We start from the raw sequence: 20570 nt of genomic DNA on the forward strand, positions 1-20570 counted from the left end.
ATCCAAAGCATTGTGGACCAGTACATATTGATTTTCATCATCTGAATCAGATGCCACCAGCAGAAGGTTGATTTTCTTTTTTGGTGGTTCGGTTCTGTAGTTTCCACATTGGAGTGTTGCTCTTTTAAGACTTCTGAAAGCAAGCACCACACCTCATCCCTCTCAGATTTTGGAAGACACTTCAGATTCTTAAACCTTGGGTCGAGTACTTTAGCTATCTTTAGAAATCCTCACATTGTTTGGCAAATCTGGAGTGAAAGTTTTCTTAAAACGAACAACGTGCTGGGTCATCATCCGAGATTGCTATAATATGAACTATATTGCAGAATGTGGGTAAAACAGAGCAGGAGGCATACAATTCTTCCCCAAGGAGTTCAGTCTCAAATTTAATTACCTTTTTTTTTTTTAATGAGCATCGTCAACATGGAAGCATGTCCTCTGGAACAGTGGCCAAAGCAAAAAGAGGCATATGAATGTTTAGCATATCTGGTACGTAAATACCTTGCAATGCCAGCTACAAAAGTGCCATGAAAATGCCCATTGTCACTTTCAGGTGACATTGTAAATAAGAAGCGGGCAGCATTATATCTTATTTGTCTTAGCAATTGGTTGAACAAGAAGTTGGACTCAGTGGACTTTTAGGCTCTGAAGTTTTACATTGTTTTTGCTTTGACTGCAGTTATGTAACAAAAAACTACATTTGTAAGTTTCACTTTCACGATAAAGAGATTTCATTACAGTACTTGTATGAGGTGAATTTAAAAATACTGTTTCTTTTGTTTATAATTTTTACAGTGCAAATATTTGTAATGGAAATAATAATGTAAAGTGAGCACTGTACACTTTGTATTCTGTGTTGTAATTGAAATCAATATATTTGAAAATATAGAAGAACATCCAAAAATAGTTAATAAATTTCAATTGATATTCTGTTCTTTAACAATGCAATTAAAAGTGTGATTAATCACAATTTTTTTAATCATGATTAATATTTTGAAGTAATCATGTTAGTTAACTGTGATTAATCGACAGCCCTAATAATGACCAAAAAAAGTCAATGAACTCTTGTTTTCCTCTAAATTAGCTGGATTGTACTATGAAAGAAAGACAGAAGAGAACCATGTCCTTGGTGAAATGGAGTACGTTTATACACACTTTAACACTGTTTAATTGTCCATACAAGAAAGTTTGTTTCTTTTACTTGTGGTTTCATATCACTGGACTGTAGCGTAGACTTAACTGTTTAAGACAGAACCTGAAGTCATATGCATTAAAATATTTTATAACCTATTTTTTTCTCAGTAGGCTATTTGAGATGGATTATCAAGTGCTTTCTGTAGGTTATCTGATTACCACAGTTGAATTAAATTGATGTTTGTTATTTTTTAGATGTGCCATCCAGTCCCTACGGAGTAAGAATTATAGAGTTGTCACAGACTATTGCCAAGGTCTCTTTCAATAAGCCAGATTCACATGGAGGTGTGCCCATTCATCATTACCAAGTGGATGTGAAAGAAGTTGCTTCAGAAACTTGGAAAGTAGTCCGCTCCCATGGAGTTCAAAGTGAGTCTGTTAAAATTTGTATATATGTGTATATATATATAGAGAGAGAGAGAGAGAGAGAGAGACTAACAAGGAGTACTAATATAAATTCTTGTTAACTGAGTCTGTATCTCCTATCAATATTACTTCTTGGGCCATATCCTCAGTTACTGTGGATAGTTCTATTGACCTCTGTGGAACTAAACATACTTACACAAGCTGAGAATCTGGCCTTTTATAATCTTTTAAAAGTTCATTGATATTATTTCTTGGTTTTACAGAAATCTGATAAACAAACTGAAAGTTATTCAAAAATTAGTGATTTAGATTTGTTTATTATGCCAGTTATGCGTATGAAGAACACAGTTTGCAAAGTGATCAATCACAAAAAAGGGAAATCACAGAAGAATTAAATTAAGAGTCTTGAATATGCTTCACTGTGCATTTAATTAAGAAATATTAAGAGGGCTACAGTATGCTAAGTCCTGATGATGAATTATTGATTTTTAGCTACTCTATAATCTTTTATATACATGTTAATCTTTGTTACGTATTTTTTAAAACATATTTATAAAATATTAATAACTAGTGTCTCTTTAGTGCTAAAATTAATGTCTTGAGATATTGAATGGTTGACATGCTGGACAGATGGGCCAGAACTTGGCCAACCCTGTGGCCAATTTGCACCATTCTGAAGACACAAAAGATCTATAATCCTCATCTTAATAGAGTCACCTGAGCAAGCGCAGCGCCAGGGTTTTTGGCGCACTAGGCGGGGGTCCTTCCACGCTCCCGGTCGTTGGCGGCAATTCTGCGGCGGAGGGGGGGGAGAGAGGTCCTTCCATGCTCCCGGTCTTTGGGGCACTTCGGCGGCGGGTCTGGGAGCGAGTGAGGGAGCCGCCGCAGAATTGCCGATGACGACCCAGAGCGCAGAAGGACCCCCCACTGCCAAACTGCCGCCGAGGGTGGCAAAATGCCGCATCCCCAAATCCTGGTGCCCTAGGCGACCGCCTAGATGGAAGTGCTGGCCCTGCACCTGAGGATTCCCCTGGCGTCGGTGAGTCAGATGAATGCCTAGAGGGGATGGAGGGGTGTTGGCCAGAAGGTGTTGCAGTACAGCAACCCCTGTCAGGCCCTGCCCTGCCCTTGGGTATTGTTCTCAGCTGGTATAGGTTAGAGTAGCCCTGAGACTCCTAATTTACACAGAGGCTGAACTAACTTCCATTGTCTACAGGATTAGGGGAACACAAATATGTCCAATCTTGCTGACTCTCATACACGTGTTCTGTGTTAAGCATAGTCCAGTCAAATCAAGAGAACAGGATGAGGGGTTCAACCCCAAATCATCTCCTTTTAATCTTTAGTATGGTATTATTATAGTTATTGAATCAGAATGTGTCTTATTTATTTTGTTGTCCAGAAATATATTAGTAAGATTTTGGTCAATTAGTAGTCACAAGTAGTGACTCTTATAGTTAAGGGTGCACAAGGCATATATTAAAACATCCTCTTTTCCCACATCTTCACTTCATACAATCTTTACTTGTTGGTTCTCACATTTTCCAAATTTACTCTCCCGAAGGTGAATTTTTGAAAGATTGAACACAATCTTTTTGACAATTTTCCAGATATGTTCCCATTGTAAAATATATATATTCACCTTTTTCAAAATGGAAAATCTTAAAATTAAAACTTTCTGAATTTGAAATGAAACAGATACTAAGGATTTAAGGATGAGATTTTGACAGCTAGAAACAATTTGCAGACCTGATTTGGAAATTTTCTGATGGAATATTTTTCTGTTAGAACATGCCAATTTGTCTATACTAGACATATTTGCAGAAATATGTCAATATTGATGAAAGCTTGTTAAAAAGAAAAACTGGAAAAAAGTGTTCTGATGTCACTGAAATGTTCCATTTTGACCTTTTCAGAATTGGACATTTCAGTTTTCCATTTTGAAATTATATTTGTTTCAAAGTTTTATGTTATATAATCTAAAATAAAAAAGGAAAATTGGAACAAAACATTTCAATTATATCTAAGTAAAATCTTTTGATCACCCCTATCTATATATATATATATATTCTAAAAACGTTATCAACAGTTTGTGTAAGTTGGATAGTGTCTTGGCCGTAGTGCATCTTACCACAGCAGTAATATTTAGCCTCAAGAACTCAGAATTTGTGCAGGTGTAGGGAAAACAGGATGTATTAAGATAATCCATTTCCTCCAGTAGCATGGCATGTGTGTGGATGGTCTTCCTTCTCTCTCCATCCCATTTTTCCTTTTGTCTTAGAGCAAGAATGATGCAAAGATCCCAGACTAGGAGCCTGCACTGAGAATTACAACATACTAAACACTCAATGATGAAAAAAATTAAGTTGCATTGCTATGTAGCAGATTGTGATCTAGTTAAATGTAATCTGGACCCTGTTACCATAGACAATACAGTTGTCATCTGGGTTTGACATTAGCAAGATGCTTAATTTAATCTGAGAGATAGGCTAAAGAAGAGAATGCCTTAGCATTAACTGTGTATCACAGTATGTTAAGACAACTCCCCAGATGACTTTCTTTGAAATTTATTCTTTGTTTTTAATGTTGGGAGTGTACAGAGATGAACTGATTACAAAAAAGTAATGGGATTAGCTGATCTTGTTATCAGTACTTCCTGGAGTTGTCTTTTTGCCATCTTTTCCTCTGTTTGAGTTTGAAAGATTTTTTGTTGTTTTGGCATTACACTTTATAGCTGATTCATGTGTTTTGAGTTAGGGGAACAAGGGTTATTGATTGCTGGGATTGCTTCAAACTGAGAGTACCCTGGTGAGCCACAAGTATTTGCTGTTTGTGATCAGCACCTCTATGAACAAGACTGTGAAACTCCTTGGATCTGCATAGCCATACCACTCAACTGGTGCAATGTGATACACAGCCCCTCAGAATGAGTGGCAATATGGGACACTAAACCTCATAATGCCCCCCATTGTTTCTTGCTGTCCCCTTTTTTCCTCTGTATTCCTTTTTTTTTAAATTCCCTTTTCTCCACAATTTCCCCTCTCTTTCCCTTACTGTCACATTCTATCTCCTTTCATATATCCAGCTCCACTTCCCTCGAGTCTCTTATTTGCACTCCGTTCCACTGTGCGACTGCCCCACACTGCCACACTGAGAGGTGGAAAAAAATCAGATTATCCTCAGATGTCTCAGAAGTAGGTAATATTTGTCACCACTTCTGCTAGTAGTAACAGTGAGGAGCCCAACCTCTAAAACCTGAGGAATCATTTTTCAACTTCAGAGAGGCTCTGTGCTTTGTAAATAGATGAAAAATTGAATGTCTGACCATATGACGGAGAGTTGAGTGTGCAGTAGATTCCAGTACAAAATTCATCAAGTATCCATAGTTAACATAGGATGATATTGTAAATTGTTGTTTCTGCTAAAATACCGAGGACTTTAATAAAGATTTGTAAAATATTTTATGGATACAGTGCAGTCCTTGAAACTATTGTAAATATAAGAAACTACTGCAATATCTCTGAGACCACTGGAGGAAAATGTTCATTTTTAACAGCCCACAACATACACAGATTGGTAATCCTATACTATACTGTCTGACTGAAAGAATAAAATGTGCCTGATTTATTTTAATTGTAAAACGGTGCGGATATTGCAAGTGTATTGCATTTCAGTTTTGTTTTGGCTATTCCTAATGATGTATTGTAGTCACAAAACAAAAATCCCTTTATTAACTATCTCTTCATTACAGAGACATAAAAAGTTCACCAAGCCAAATACTACCAAAAAATAGTCTTTTTGATCTTCTATGACAGGCGACCACTAGCATTGCAGGACCCAGTCTAAAGATACAGGCCTTCACCTCGTTCCTTCAATGCTCTTACTTTCAGACTGCTTCAGCATGTTTTCTAAAAGTCTTTCTAAACTCCCCTTTGTTACTTTTATCCCATTTGCAATGTCATTGTAGTTAACATTGAGATAGCACTTCCATATTAAATCCCTATTTTCAGTTGTTTCGAATGGTTGCAGTTTCTCCTGCTTTTCTCAGCCTACAACTGCTGCTGCTGCTTTTTCCCTCCCTTATTGAAAATAATTTCCCCCATTTTTGACTTTTTGAATGAGAAAAACTGTAATAAATCTTGAGACTGTTTGTTTCTGTGTGCTTAGATAATTCATAACGAGTTTTCTTTTAAGCCTTTACCCCTGTTATCTTGCCTGCTCCTCAATGGAGAATAGACCCATAGACTTTAAGATCAGAATGGACCATCATGACCCACCCACTCTTGTAATAGACACCTAATCTCTGGTTGAGTTACAGAAGTCCATAAATCATGATTTAAAGACTTCAAGTTATAGTGAATCCACCATTTATACTAGTTTAAACCTGCAAGTGGCCCGTGCTCCATGCTGTAGAGGAAAGTGAAAAACCTAGGGTCTCTGCCAACCTGACCTGGGGGAAATTCCTTCGTGACCTCAAATATGGCAATCAGTTGGACCCTGAGCATGTGGGCAAGATGAACCGGCCAGACACCTGAGAAAGAATTCTCTTTAGTAACTCAAAGCCCTCCCCATCTAGTGTATCATTATGGGCCATTGGACATACTTGCTGCTAGCAGTTACAGATCGGCTACATGCCATTTTCTGTGTGTACCACATGTCTGTAAACTTTCCTTACTAATTATAAGAAAGTAAAAGTCAAAATGTCATGGCATGATTTTCTATTGCGTTCTGCCTTCTACAGTCATTTAGATCTGTGAAAACTTGGTACTGAATGCTATGAAAGCAGAATGGTAGAGTTTTACACTCTTTTGACCTCTGGTGCAAATGACAGCATTAGGTGCAAAGTAAAGGTGAATCAGGCCTTCAAATGTAGTGTTTCACAATCCTTTCACACACATTTTGCACAAGTATAAATGACCGCACAATATAAAAGGCAGAGGAGAATCAAGCCTCAACTATCTTGATGCTGCCCTAGTTATGAAATGTAAACCATACTATTCATGCTTTGCTAGAATAGATTGCTATATACACACTTTCCCAAAGGGAATGCAGATTAACATATTATCATTCATAACTAAATTTCATTCATTTTAATATATTCTGTGGGTCAGTACTGAACAGCACTCTCTGTAGGATGGGTAAATCTCCTAATTTCTTTGCTTTTCTTGCAGTGCTTCATTATAATGTAAAATAGGAGGAATAATACTTTATTTCCATAAAAATGCTTAGTTCCATGTTTCATTATTGCAAAAGGATTGTTTATCAGTATGTGGGCTACAAATGATACAACAGGGTGATTTTAAACAGAGACAGAAAGACACACACATAGAGAAATGTAACACTTAATAACATGTTTTCTTCAGGAACAATTTGTAAGGGAAAAGTTATATTGCACTTATAAATATGTAACATTTTAAAGATTTCTCCCAAATAGTTCTCAAGTTATAAGTACCATGGCTAACTTTCAGGGCTGGCTCTAGGTTTTTTGTCGCCTCAAACAAAAAAAAAAAAAAAGAAAAAGAAAAAAAACCTTTGGGAGCGCAACTGCCAAAGCCAAAAAAAAAAAAAAAAAAAGTGTCCAGAATGCCGCCCCGGAGATTGTGCAACCCCAAGCACGTGCTTGGTTTGCTAGTGCCTAGAGCTGGTCCTGGTAAACTTTATTATCTATCTTGAGAATGCATTAAAAATAATATCAATCTTTCTTTAGGCTCTTGAGGCCATGCATCTCAGGCTTGAAATATCTAAATTCCCACATTCAAATGACAGTAGGGTCAATTCCTCTTGCATCCTTCCTAAATTGGTACCTTGGATTCCATCCCCTTTATTGTGAGAACAGTTTCACATGAGATTTTAAAAAGTAAAGATTCTGGCTGATCTGGGCACATTTATTGAACTTTCCAATGCACATTTTAATAGAGATGGGGTTTGCCCTTACCCAAATATTGTTCTATGTGTCGTGCCTGGGGCTGATCCTCCCATTACTTGCAAATCCTATTAAAGTGAATGGGAGTTGTGTGTGTGTGTGACTGATGAGATAGCTGAACCCCTGAAGTTATACACGTGGGTGTTGTCTTTCCTCCCTGGAGGTGGCTGTATCAGAGAGAGAGAGAATGCATATAATTTGTAAATCTCTTTGAGTTCCTTCAGGAGAAAAGGTGGTCTATCCATTTATTATGATGTTATTCTGTTTTACTTTTCATAATATATGGTGTTCCAAGAGTACCTCTAGTAAAATTGTAATAATGTTTGTGTGCAGTTCAAGCTTCAGGATGAAACTACTCAGCTTCGCTTTGCTGTCTCCAAACAAATGCTTAGACTTATTTGACAGGTGCCTCATAATTCAAATAAATGTACCCTCAAGAGACTTCATACATTTATATTATGTGATCTTCCATGGAGGTATCATCCACATCTCTATATGAAAAACACATTATGATGAGGTCTCCTTTCTTGTGCAGAAATCTAATCTTTGTATTATCATGGCATTTTCATAGTGAGGTCATCCAGTGCCTGATTGTTTATAGTTATTGCCCATTGCTTCTTAGATTGTATGTTCTGCATTAGCCATTTTTTCGTTTCTGAATCATGTTGAAAAAAGACTATACAACCGATCTCCGGCCGGGACATTCATGGCAATCCAAAATCTGTGAAAACTTGGTTACTCTGATATAGCCGGATGTCTGTTCCAAGATAACACTGTTTTAGTTTAGTTTTGTTTTTTATTTTTTTCCTTAAGTGAAAACTGTGTATCCAGTTGCAGAATATTATGAACAAACTATGGGAACTTAAAAGGATCTGAAGTCGTCATGGTGGTGTTTTTTGTGTTTACGTTTTAAATGATACTTCAAGTGACACAAAAGACACATCTGGGTTTAGAGTCTAGCATGTATGACTTAACTCTCCCATTGGGCAGTCTTTTATACCAATTCAAAATGAATGCAGAATTGTGTGTCAAATACTAACAAATCACTATGGTGGCATTTTGTAAATGGCTGCACAAGATGCAGGGTAATGGAGAATCAGACCCTTTATTTTTAAAATCCCAGGTAAATACTTTACTTTAAAGTAATAAATGTGTGCTTTAGAAAGTATCAGTCTTCATGGTAGCACTAATTCCTGGGATCACAAAGCCATGGCATGTGCAGGTAATGAGCCTGTGATATTACCACTAATCAATATGGGCACTCTGGTCTACTTGCCAAAGAGCTGCCAGCTATCCAGGAATTCTTAAACAGTAGACTTACCTGCCTTGTATGTGAGTTATTTCAGTGCAAGCCATAAAAAGTTCCACAAGTTATAACTATAAACTTGCATTGTGGGAGGAAAACTTTCATACTTGATTAAGGATATGTAGTAGAAGCAGAACTGGTTTGTTATCCTAATACTAAAACAGTTACTTTGATTTTAACTTACTATTACACGTGTTACAAGATGAACTTTTATTACATGTGCACATTAATTGTGACACTAGAACTAGTATTTTGGGACCTTCCTGCCCCTCCATTGTAGGTCTGCTGGAAAGAGAGAAGTTTCATTAATGCCATGATATTTAAGGATATCATGGTCTTTGGGGGGCAGTTAAGACCAGTGAGGGGTTGTGTCACTGCCTGCCCTGTAATCCTAGATGCCTCACGGTGTTTTGTGGCTGTTGCTCCTAACCTGCCTCCCTCACAAGCAGCCTACCAGCATGCAGGTCACATCCTGATGTGATTGTATGTAGCTGCAGCCCTGGTCCGTTAGACTGACCCCAGCAACCTGTCAACAACACACCAGTCACTCTCTGGCTTCCACCAACCAGAGAATAAATGATCCCAATAAATTCCCACTCCCAAATTTCCCCCAAACCCTGAACTGTCCAGCCCTCTCCTGGGCAGCTCAGAGAAATAATAAGGTTTGTTGTTCCTGTAAACTGGGGGTAAGTACACCCTTCCCTTTAAACACAATACGGAGTTGGTTTATGGCAAAACTGAAATAAATGTATTAACAAAATATACACAGGATTATGTGAGTTCCACTATAAGGAATGAAGAAAGAAAGAGTTACAAGTAAAAGAAAACAAAATACACTTCTAAAAGTCTAAAACTAAATCTAGCAAGGTATAGGCTTTGTTCAAGAAAGTTTTTTCTCACCAGTCAGTCTTCTTCCCAGCCATGGCTGACTTTAGATCAGTCAGGACATTCCACAAAAGTTCAGGGTGCTGGCTTCCTTTGCCACCTTAGGTGAAAAATCTTTACCTAAGTTGGATTCTTACTTGTATTCATCTCCAGATACTAGAATCCCCCGCTCCGACACACACACACGCCCTTAGTTGAAGGACCACCTTTTTCAGCTTGCAAGAGCGTTAGCCTCTTGCATCTGTCTGATGGATACTAAAGATGGCTTCTGTCTTTACTTATATCTTATAAAGTTCAGTAACTTCATTTCAAGAGGAAGGATGCCCCCATGCTGTTCTTCGATTCCTGTGGGCTTCCCAAAATCCTATATGATTTCTATGTAAATAGGGCTTCCATTTTTTCTGATTCCACCATGCTTAATTTACATAGGAGACAGGTAGATAGCTGTGACATTCCCTCCTGTCTGTGTAAACTTTAGAACCTAATATCAGTGAGTATTGATAATTCCTTATATAGTGCTAATACATACATTTTGCAATGATATCAGTCACCAGTGTGTAATTAGCTTTCAAAAAAGACCTCACTCTATACATTTGTTAATACAGTAATATTGTATGCAATCATATAATTTGGGTGCTTATCACTTGAGGTTCTTCTCTCCTGCTGGGTGCAGATGCTATGCTCTCTTCTCCCACACTAATTAATATGAGGTTTGCCTACACCTGTTGTTAAGTTGATGAATGTGTTTACATGATATGTAAATACATTTTCATTGTCTTTCAAAGTACTTGGAAGTAACTGCCAGGTGGGGAAAACACATTCCTTTGTCTGGGGCAGACCTGTTTACCAACCCTCCAGCATGTCTGGTTTAAACATGCTTTAGTAGTCATTCCAACATACGTCATAACTCTTAATTCACACCACACACATACATCACACAAGAATATTAATGATCAGTGTGTTATTAGTTTTCAAATGATACCTCACAACACATATTTTATACAAAGATTATTACAACCGCATGTGAGGCATAAATACTGGTGTGCTGAATGTTACAATGGGTTTAATCCATCTTGGGGGGTGGGATTTTTAATAAGTAGTTAAATGTTTTTACTCAGTTATAACTGTATAATAAAGGATTATAATAAAACTGAAATTGAGAAAATAGAAGGCAGTAACCCATAAAATATTACATTTAGAATTAAAATACGCTGGTATGACACTGTTGCCAGAGTATTTAATTGAGTTTGGTTATGGGAGGCATATTGGTCAGATCTTATACATTTTCAAAACTGATTAGGTGATAGGAGTACCATTGTTTTGAGTGTCCAACTTGAGGAGGTTTTAAAGGATTTCAGAGGGTGAGTACATAGTACTTTCTGAACATCAGGACCATTTACGTGTCTGCAGGGCTGGCTCCAGCTTTTCTGCCACCTCAAGTGGCAAAAAAAAAAAAAGAAAAACCCAATTGAGAGGGAGTGAAGGACCCACTGCCGAATTGCCACCGAAGACCGAAGCGAAGGGATTGAGCTGCCACCGAAGACTGAAGCAGAGCGACTGAGTTGCCGCCAATGTGCTGCCACCGAAGAAAAAGACAGGGACTGAAGGACCCGCCGCCAAATTGCCGCCAAAAACCCGGATGTGAAACCCCAAAAATGGATGGAGTGCCATCTCTTTCTATTGGCCTCCCCAAGCACCTGCTTCCTTCGTGGGTGCCTGGAGCCGGCCCTGAGTATCTGAAATTCGGCACCAAGTCTCCCAAAATCACTGATCAGTTTTGAAAAAGTAGACTCATAATACCAGGCTTAGCAGTATTATCATCAGTTCATTGTCTGAGCATTTGAGTTTCCTGCATAGTTTTGTATTATCAGCAGCCAGTGGTGGCGTCACCATTATGTCTTTTATGTGCAACTTTAAGAATATAAATTATAACTATAATCTCCACTCACATGAACTGAAGTTCTGTGGATAAAAGCAACCAGATAACAGTATAGAATACACGAAGCACTAAAAACCCTGGTACAACTGCAAATAATTATCAAATGAGAGAGTGTGTATGTGAGTGTGTGTGTACACATGTGTTAGAAATTTCCTTTTTTAACCTTCTTTCCAAATAACCAAAACCCTCAAATCCATTAGTTCTTTTATGTGTATGTGTGCACATCCACACACATATGCAAATTAGTCCATGTAACTCTGCCTATAACCTATTCTTTGTCTGCATCCATGTTCATCTTCATAATGTAAATGTCTTATACGGCAGAGAAAGGTTAGTTTTGTTTCTGATTTGCAAATAAATATTTTAAAATAAACGACGTGTAGATTAGAGACATTTAAGGCCAGTTGGTACGTTTATACAGAAGATATGTGAGTATAAAGGGAATGCTAAGTCTGAATATTTCAGAAAGTTTTTATACAGAACCTAATCCTCAAGTGGATGGAAGTGTATATACTTCTGACTATCAAAGGTGAATAAAATGACTTGGGAACTAAAGAAAACCCAGAGAATCCATTTCACAGCCTGAGTGCACACCTAAAAGTAACTCAGTGTTACGTTGATACAACCACTGGCAATTCTTGATGTTCTTATTCTTCTGTAGCTTGTAATTTTGTGTCTTATTGCCTTCAGTAGATGAGTGAAAGCACATTGCAAAATGTATGCCATTCTTTCTGATTTATATTTTGCTGCTCTTTAAGAATAGGGATACAAATATTTGAAAGTCTCTAGAAACAAAAGAGTTCCTTTTTCATAAGAAATATATGTGTAACAAATATGTTTGACTAAGCAAAGTATGATTATTCAAAACCAATTTCACTATATATGGTAAACTATTACCACTTATGTTTCTCATATTTTCCCGCTACACTTTTGGTAATGCACTTTTAGACCTGTTTTAAGGTCTGTTTCATTATATAATCTAAAGTAAGCTCCTGATATTTAGAAATTCACAGTGTACATGCTGATCATCTATGACAAACTTGCTGATTTGCCTCATATGAATTAACCTTATTAAGAAAGAGGGTCATGTAATGCAATATTGGATATGAGTAACTGATAAATGGAAAGCATGGTGCAGCTGCAGATTTTGTCTTTCACAGCAGTATTGCATTTTATATTTCCGCTTTGTTTATAAACTGTAAAGTACACATTTAATATTTATGCATAGATAAACTTCAGCTGTATTTTCTAATATAAAACAACATATTTTCTGGCAGGTGTAATATTGTGCAAGCAAATACTTTTCAAAGTGATTATCTGACATGGAATTACCAAGATTTTCTTACTGCTGGGTGGGGCAGTAAACAAACTGGAGAGGATGGAATAGATAGTCTAACCCTTCCTCCATTACAATTCCCAACATAATTACATGAACCAACACTTTCTCAGTTGTTATCTCCTCCCCCTTTCTTTCTTCCAGCTGACAGCAGTAAGAAATGGGAGCCTAGTATAACTATACAAACCACCACCTTGTATAGCAGCATTGCTATGTAGTAGGGGTGTAGAAGGAATACATCTCTTTGCCAAGGGTTAGCACAAGATCTTTGTGTCACTTAAGTGCCATTAAAGCTGTATTTTGAGGTTTTAAGTGCTGCAGAGGCCTTCTGCTGGTCCTTTGCATAATCATAGAATCATAGAAATGTAGGGCTTGAGGAGGGCTTGAGGGGGTCATGAGAAGTCAAGTCCAGCGTCCGGCACCAAATAAAGGCAGGACCAAATAAACCTAAACCATACCCACAGATAGGGATTCTACAACCTACTTTGGAAGTCTATCGTAGAGTTTAACTACTCTTATAGTTAGAAAGTTTTTCCTAATATCTAATCTAAATCTCTCTTGCTGAAAATTAAGCCGATTATTACTTCTCTTACTGGACATGGAGAACAATAGATCACAGTTCTCTATACCAGTTCTCCCAGTTTGACAACTAGTCATTGATAATTAGTCTCTGAATACAGTCTTTCAAAAAGTTGTGTACCCACCTTATAATAATTTCATCTAGACCACAGTTCCCTACTTTGCTTCTGAGAATGCCATATGGGACTGTGTCAAAAGCCTTACTAAAATCAAGACTTGTCATGTCTCCTGTTTCTCCACATCAGCTAGGCCAGTAACCCTGTCAAAGAAGGAAATTAAGTTAATTTGGCAAGATTTGTTCTTGACAAATCCATGCTGGCTATTCCTTATAACCCTATTTTCCTCCAGGTGCTTACACATTCAATAATTTGTTCCAATATCTTTCTAGGTATCTAAATTAGGCTGAGTGGTCTATAATTCCCGGGGCCCTCTCCCTTCCCATTTTTTAAGATAGGAACTATGTTTGCCCCCTTGCAGTCTTCTGGAACTCACCCGTCCTCCAGGAGTTCTCAAAGATAATTGCTAACGGTTTCCAGATTGCTTTGGCTAATTCTGTAAATTCCCTAGCATGAATTTTTTCAGGCCTTGCTAACTTGAATATATCTAACATAGCAAAATATTGTTTTACCTGTTCTTTGCTGATTTTTGACTTCTGTTGCTCCCCCCCCATGGTTATTAATATTAATTGTATTGAGTATCTGGTCACCATTAGCCTTTAAAGTGAAGATTGAAGCAAAATGAGCATTAAACACCTCAGTTTTCTTAATGTCAGTTATTAGCGCTCATTCCTCACTGAGTAGAGGACTTACAATTTCCTTTAATTTTCTCTTGCTCCTAATGTATTTAGAGGACCTCTTTTTACTGCTTTTGGTGTCCCTTGACATAAAATTCAATGGTGAATTTCGTCCTACTTGCTAGATTATGGCACATTTTGTATACCTGCACAGGAGAGCAAGAGAGCTCAAATCAACCCCTTACTCCCTTCTGGTAGTTACCCATGCTGTGGGTAGCTGGATGAAGGGGAATAGCAACTTCTAGGGGATTACTACATCCTCCATCATTCCCACATGTTGGGACTTCTACATCCCTACCTTCTCCTATGCGGGGGTCAAAAATGCCTGGAGTCTCACTTCACTCTCATCTCAACCCCCTTCAGTATGCCAGCATGCAGAGATGTGTACGCTGCACCAGGCCGTGGATGGGCACCAGGTATGTACTCCCCTGGATGAAGGAAGGAAATGGAAAGCAGATTGTGACATAGACACCCTAAGTCACAATCTGCTTCTTAGGCTGCTCCTGGGGCAGCACAACTATGGCTCATAAAAAGAACATCATTAGTCTAATAGCGTTAATCAGAGATGCACATTTAGGAGTCTGATAACAAGATGGGAAAAGCAAAATCCAGGAAGGTGAAATTCATGACTTTTATTGCCTTTCAAATTAACTGTGTGGTTTAAGAATATGTGCTTATTTTGGAGATTGGGCAAATTTAATAAATCAACCACAGATCATGGATAAAAGTGAATACAGCTGTGCATTATAGTGCCTAGTTCTCCAAAAAAAAAAAAACAAGTGAAAATACATTGGGACTTTATACGTTGTTTTGTTTATTCCTGCTACTATATGCAGAGTTTTAGCCAAATTGAAATGTGTCAGAATTTTAAGCAGCAGTTTCAGTGGAGGTGTCGAACTTGATAAAATACATTAATTTGTCTTGAATTCTTCAATACACTGAACAGTGACGGAAATTTGCATATCTTTGTGCCATGCAGCAATTTCTTTGGCTTAAAATTGTGAATTTTAAAATTTTACATGTTTGTCATGGAGTTGTGAAGTAGCTGTGATAGAACAATTTTTCTTGGGCAATCCTGAGCTAGCTGATTAAGGAAGTGGCTCCCCATTTGGGGTTTTGTGTCTTTGACCTGGTCTACACTGGTGGGGATCGACTTAACATACGCAACTTCAGCTACGAGAATAGCGTAGCTAAAGTCGTCGTACCTTAGTTTGACTTACCTCACATCCTCACAGCACTGGGTCAATTGCCCCGGCTCCCCCGTCAGCTTTTCTTCCACCTCTCACTAAGCTGGAGTTCAGCAGTTGAGGGGAGCGCGATCGATTTATCGTTTCTACACGACACACGATAAATTGATCCCCGATAGATCGATCACTACCCGCCGATCCGGTGGGTAGTGTAGACTTATTCTTTAAGAAAGTGGCAATCTTGTAACATTATAAGAAAATTATAGAATTGTATAGACTGTTGAGCAAAAATCATTGTAAGGTCTCAAAAGAAAAAAAATCACTTGTGAAATAATCGTCTAATTTGTAATCTTGCATCTTGTAGCACATTGTGACTTGCAAAAAAGAAAAGATAGGTGTGCTAAAAGTGCATCGTTGCTAGTGTTTTTTAGTTGAGATGCAAGCAGGAAGTTCCAGTATGAAAACCATCAAGGACAGTTATTCCAGTGGTTAGGGTGTTGGGTTGGGGACCTGTGAGAACTGGGTTCAATTCTCTGCTTTGTTATAGGTGTCTTGTGTAACCAAAGTCACTTTGTCTCGCTATGCATCAGTTCTCTACCTGTAAAATGGTGATAATAGCACTTCCCTACCTCACAGAGACATTGTGAGATGTTCAAGTGCTGTAGTAATGGGTGTTTCATGGGGACCTTAGATAGATACTGTGAGAGATTTTTGATGTAACACTTACAAAAGTGACTAGCTCCAAATGATTGGGCGGAGGGTTGGGGAGAAATGATTGTAGGCTCCCTATCCAGATCTGAAATAACAGTTTTGTCTGCTGGAAGATTAGGTCAGGCAAAACTCTCCTTTTCCTTAATAGCCTCACTACATCTCCCCTCTTCTTTTGTCACCTTTCCACAGCATATAACAGGGATCAGCAGCCTTCGGCACATGGCTCACCAGGGTAAGCCCCCTGGTGGACCAGGCTGGTTTGTTTGCTTGCCGTGTCCGCAGGTTCGGCCGATCGCTGTTCCAACTGGCCGTGGTTCGCTGCTCCAGGCCAATGAGGGCTGTGGGAAGCGGCACAGGCCAAGGGATGTGCTGGCCGCTGCTTCCAGCAGTCTCCATTGGCCTGGAACGGTGAACCGTGGCCAGTGGGAGCCACGATCGGCCAAACCTGCAGACGTGGCAGGTAAACAAACTGGCCCAGCCCACCAAGGGGCTTACCCCCGTGAGCCGCGTGCCAAAGATTGCCGATCTTTGTCCAAATATATGAGCCACCTTGTTATTTATTCTCAACCACACTCTTGGATTGGGACTAGAAATGTGGAGCTAGTTCACATCAGGAGCTCAGTTTGGGGGCATAAGAATAACTGGTAAAAAGCCAGGTGCCCTACCCTTCAGTTAGCAGTAATGCCGTAGGGCAGGAAGCTTTGTGTTCCGGCACACAACAGATGAACTGAGAATGGGTAAAGACTTGATACGTTTGATGGAAGGATGAAAGAGAGATCTGTAGTTTTGGGGGACATGGGTGAGCGAAAAGGAGTTCTAAAGGCATACTCATCTTCATTACCTCAGGACTGAATGGTACTGTGAGTTACACACTGTATTTAAAAAAATATTAAAGTTAATGTTAAAATTATATAATACACAGGTTGAGAAAAGTGTACATCTGAGTAGAGTTATTATATGCAACTATTTGCTGTAAGTCATAAAGTATTTGTTCATTAAAATTCAAGAACATTAAGTGAAACAAATTCCATGCGACTGGTTAGGTTTTGAGCATTAGAAGTATCAGAAAGAAAATACAATGATTTTACATATCTGAAAGGGCTGTATGAAATGAAAAAAATTAATAATATGAGTTTTAATGTTTCTTGGCTTCAGAATTCACTGATTTTTTGTAATGAATAAATAATCTCATTTTCCATTCCCAGAGGCTACATTTCTCAGAACAGCTGTTTAATAAAAGCTTTATACTGGTTGCACATATACTTAAATAATATATATAATTTTATCTGCCAGGTCTAGTAAATTTTCATGATAATCATGGGGACTCTTTTCCCCTTTGAGGGAAAATAATTTCCCTTCACAAATAAATTGCACTTCTCAAATACTGTACGTGAGACCTGTGAGTAACAGCACCCATATAATGAAGGAAATACTTAAATGTATATTTGAAGACTTAGATGACACTTTTTATATCATTACTGTGATCATTGAGAGGGAACACTCAGTAAGTATGGTTTTGCTTCTGTATGTATAGTATGTCCTTTGCAGAGACAAAATAATATTACAGTAATTTTGATGTTTTTAAACTGAAATTTTTTTGGGGGTGGGGGCAGGATATTTGGTATGAGGGGCATTCAAAAAATGTAAAAATGTGAAAAATAGAGTTTAAATTATACATCTTCATATACATATACATGCATATAATAATTCCACATGTACAGTACTAATATGTGAATAGTACCTCTAGCTGGGGGTTATGGATTTCCTTGACTCCTGTCTTTCTGGTTTCAGACTCAGCTATGGGACAAGGAAGTATTGTTAGCACTGGTCCATGCTCTCTTTGCAGTAGATTGCATCCATGCTGATTGTATTAGATCTGTCAGCAGCCTCTGATACCATTGATTACAAGGTGGTGTTGACCTGACAATGGCCCTCTAGCAGTCCATGCATTAACCCCTTGAGTGCCTTCACTCCTTTCTAGTATGAGGAATACAGCAGATATTTTTGTGCAGTTCCTAAAACACTGGAATAAATTACAGCTTGGATGAGGGCTACCTGACACGTCACACTTAATCTGGATGAGGCAAAGGTATTATTAGACGGGAGGGACATCAGCAGCACTGGCGATATAATTTCAACAGCCTTGCCGGAAAGTGTGCAGATCTTATTTGTGGCACAAGTTCTCTGTTTAGGAGTCTTGCTTGATCCCTGTCTACTAATGGGGAGCTGGATGGCACCTACAGCAAACAGTGCATCATTCCAGATTAGGGTAACTAGACAGCAAGTGTGAAAAATTGGGATGGGGGTTGAGGGTAATAGGCTTCTATACAAGAAAAAACCTCAAAAATCGGGACTGTCCCTGTAAAATCGGGACATGTGGTCACCCTATTCCAGATTAATTTAGTAAGGGGGGACAAGTGCAATTATTTTTGTCAGATGCTGAATTTACTACAGTGATTCATTCTTCTGTCCCCTCAGAGTTAGTTATTACCACAATGATCTCTCTGAGCCTGATCCAAAGCCCAGTGATGCTAATTGAAAGCTAATCATTGTCTTAATGGGCTTTCAATCAAGCCCTTATGTGAGGCAACATCTTGAAGTCTCCTGGAATTGTGAGATAACAAGAAAGCAATTGCATTCTGCATTAAGTGGAATAACGCAAGTGGTCCATGAATTGTACTGGCTCCTCTTGGCTTCCATGTGGAGCTCAAGGTATTAGTTTTAAATAAGGCCATCTGCAGTTGGGGATTTTGCTTTCCTGATCCTATACTATTTTGTCACAGCTGAAATTGCCAGTTATGCTCAAACTGGACCTTTCCCTTAAAGTTTCCTCAATTTAGGAATTGGCTCCACTCAAACCTTGATCTGTTAAAACTCTGACATGTTGCAAAGCTCAACTATTTTGTTCAGGAGTTTGGGGAGAGGTGTGGATGGTGGTCATGGATTGGGTCTCAGGACTGATAAAGGTAAAATACTGGCTGTGTAAGGCAGTTGATTTTATTTATGCTAGTGCAATTTGTGAATTTGTGAATAAACTGTGAATTTATCATTTAGATTGTAAACTCTTCAGAGGAGAGACCATCTACAACTCTGTGTTTGTACAGTGCCTACCATAATGAGGCCTCATTCTTGGTTGGTCCTTACACACTGCTCTTATAAACTTGATCATTAATAATAATAATACATTTTATATTCTATATTTTTCTAGAACATCTATATAGAGTGGCATATGAGTATATTTTATATGCATTTATACAAATACGTTTGGTTCATAGCTACAGTAGATAGTTAATACATAAATATTTACAACCTTAATTTTATTCTTAAGTCTTTTTGTTGCTGTTTTGTTTAGGAATTATCAAAGGTTTTTGCATTGTGTAGACTCAGATGACCTCTTAGGGTGAAATACACAATAATAATGCACAAAATATTACTAGCATATTTTCATATTATTCTGGAAGCGAACATGTTAAAAGATCATCTTGCCTGCTACCCCATCATATGCCCAGCCAGCTCTAGTTTCCCCTCACTCTGCACCACTGGAGTAATCACACACAGCACAACTGGACTCCCTAAATAAAATCTCCCCTTTTCACTTCCAGTTTATTACTATGCAAGTTATATTCCAATACTTGCATAGGATTCCGTCTCCCATCCATCTCCGGCCTCAGGTGTTTTCCCCATGTTACAGGGAAAAAGAGGGATCACACAGGCCTTCGACCTGGCTATTCTACCTATTCTGCCTGCAAGAGTTCTCTACAGTGGCTAATAAGGTCTGTGAATAATCCTTTTTACCACTCTTAGCTGCAGAGGTCTACACCTGTTTCAGATATTTCTTGGCCTTCTCATTAGCTTCTGGCCATTTGGGATATGTTTGCACTGCAATAAAACACCTGTAGCTGGCCCATGTCAGCTGACTGAGGCTCACAGAGCTCAAACCGTGGGGCTATAAAATTGTAGTGTAGGAGTCCCAGACACTCACAAGAAGGGGTAGGGCCCCAGATCCTTGGCTCCAGCCCAAGCCCAGTTTTCTGCACTGCAGTTTTATAACCCCTAACCTGAGTCTCATGAGTCCAAGTGAGCTGACACAGGCCAGACATGGGTGTTTTATTGCAGTGTAGACATATCTGCAAGCTCCTGCAGCAGGTCCTTACCACAACTGACCAAACAGCTACACTGTTTCCCTTCAGGTCTCCTAGTGGAGACAATTCTTTTTCTTCTCCAAGATCTGCCTTTTATTTCCTGTCTATTCTCCCAGCAGGCATTGCTGTCTGCCACATGGTCAGTCACATGTTCCATAAAAACAACCAGGAATGGAATGCTTTGCTTTACGGGAAATGAAACATCATAA

At 38.6% G+C, this 20570-nt stretch overlaps 1 protein-coding gene across 2 annotated transcripts in view; it reads left to right on the forward strand.

Annotated features, from left to right (window-relative positions):
- NCAM2 (neural cell adhesion molecule 2) overlaps positions 1-20570 on the forward strand; it is a 561732-nt gene that overhangs the window by 443010 nt on the left and 98152 nt on the right. For both annotated transcript variants that reach the window (XM_050957625.1, XM_050957634.1), the window contains exon 12: positions 1390-1563. In XM_050957625.1, coding sequence (XP_050813582.1) covers positions 1390-1563 — 174 coding nt within the window. The remainder of the gene's footprint in view (positions 1-1389; positions 1564-20570) is intronic.

The sequence above is a fragment of the Gopherus flavomarginatus genome, chromosome 1 (assembly GCF_025201925.1).
Source record: "Gopherus flavomarginatus isolate rGopFla2 chromosome 1, rGopFla2.mat.asm, whole genome shotgun sequence".
NCBI lineage: Eukaryota > Metazoa > Chordata > Testudines > Testudinidae > Gopherus > Gopherus flavomarginatus.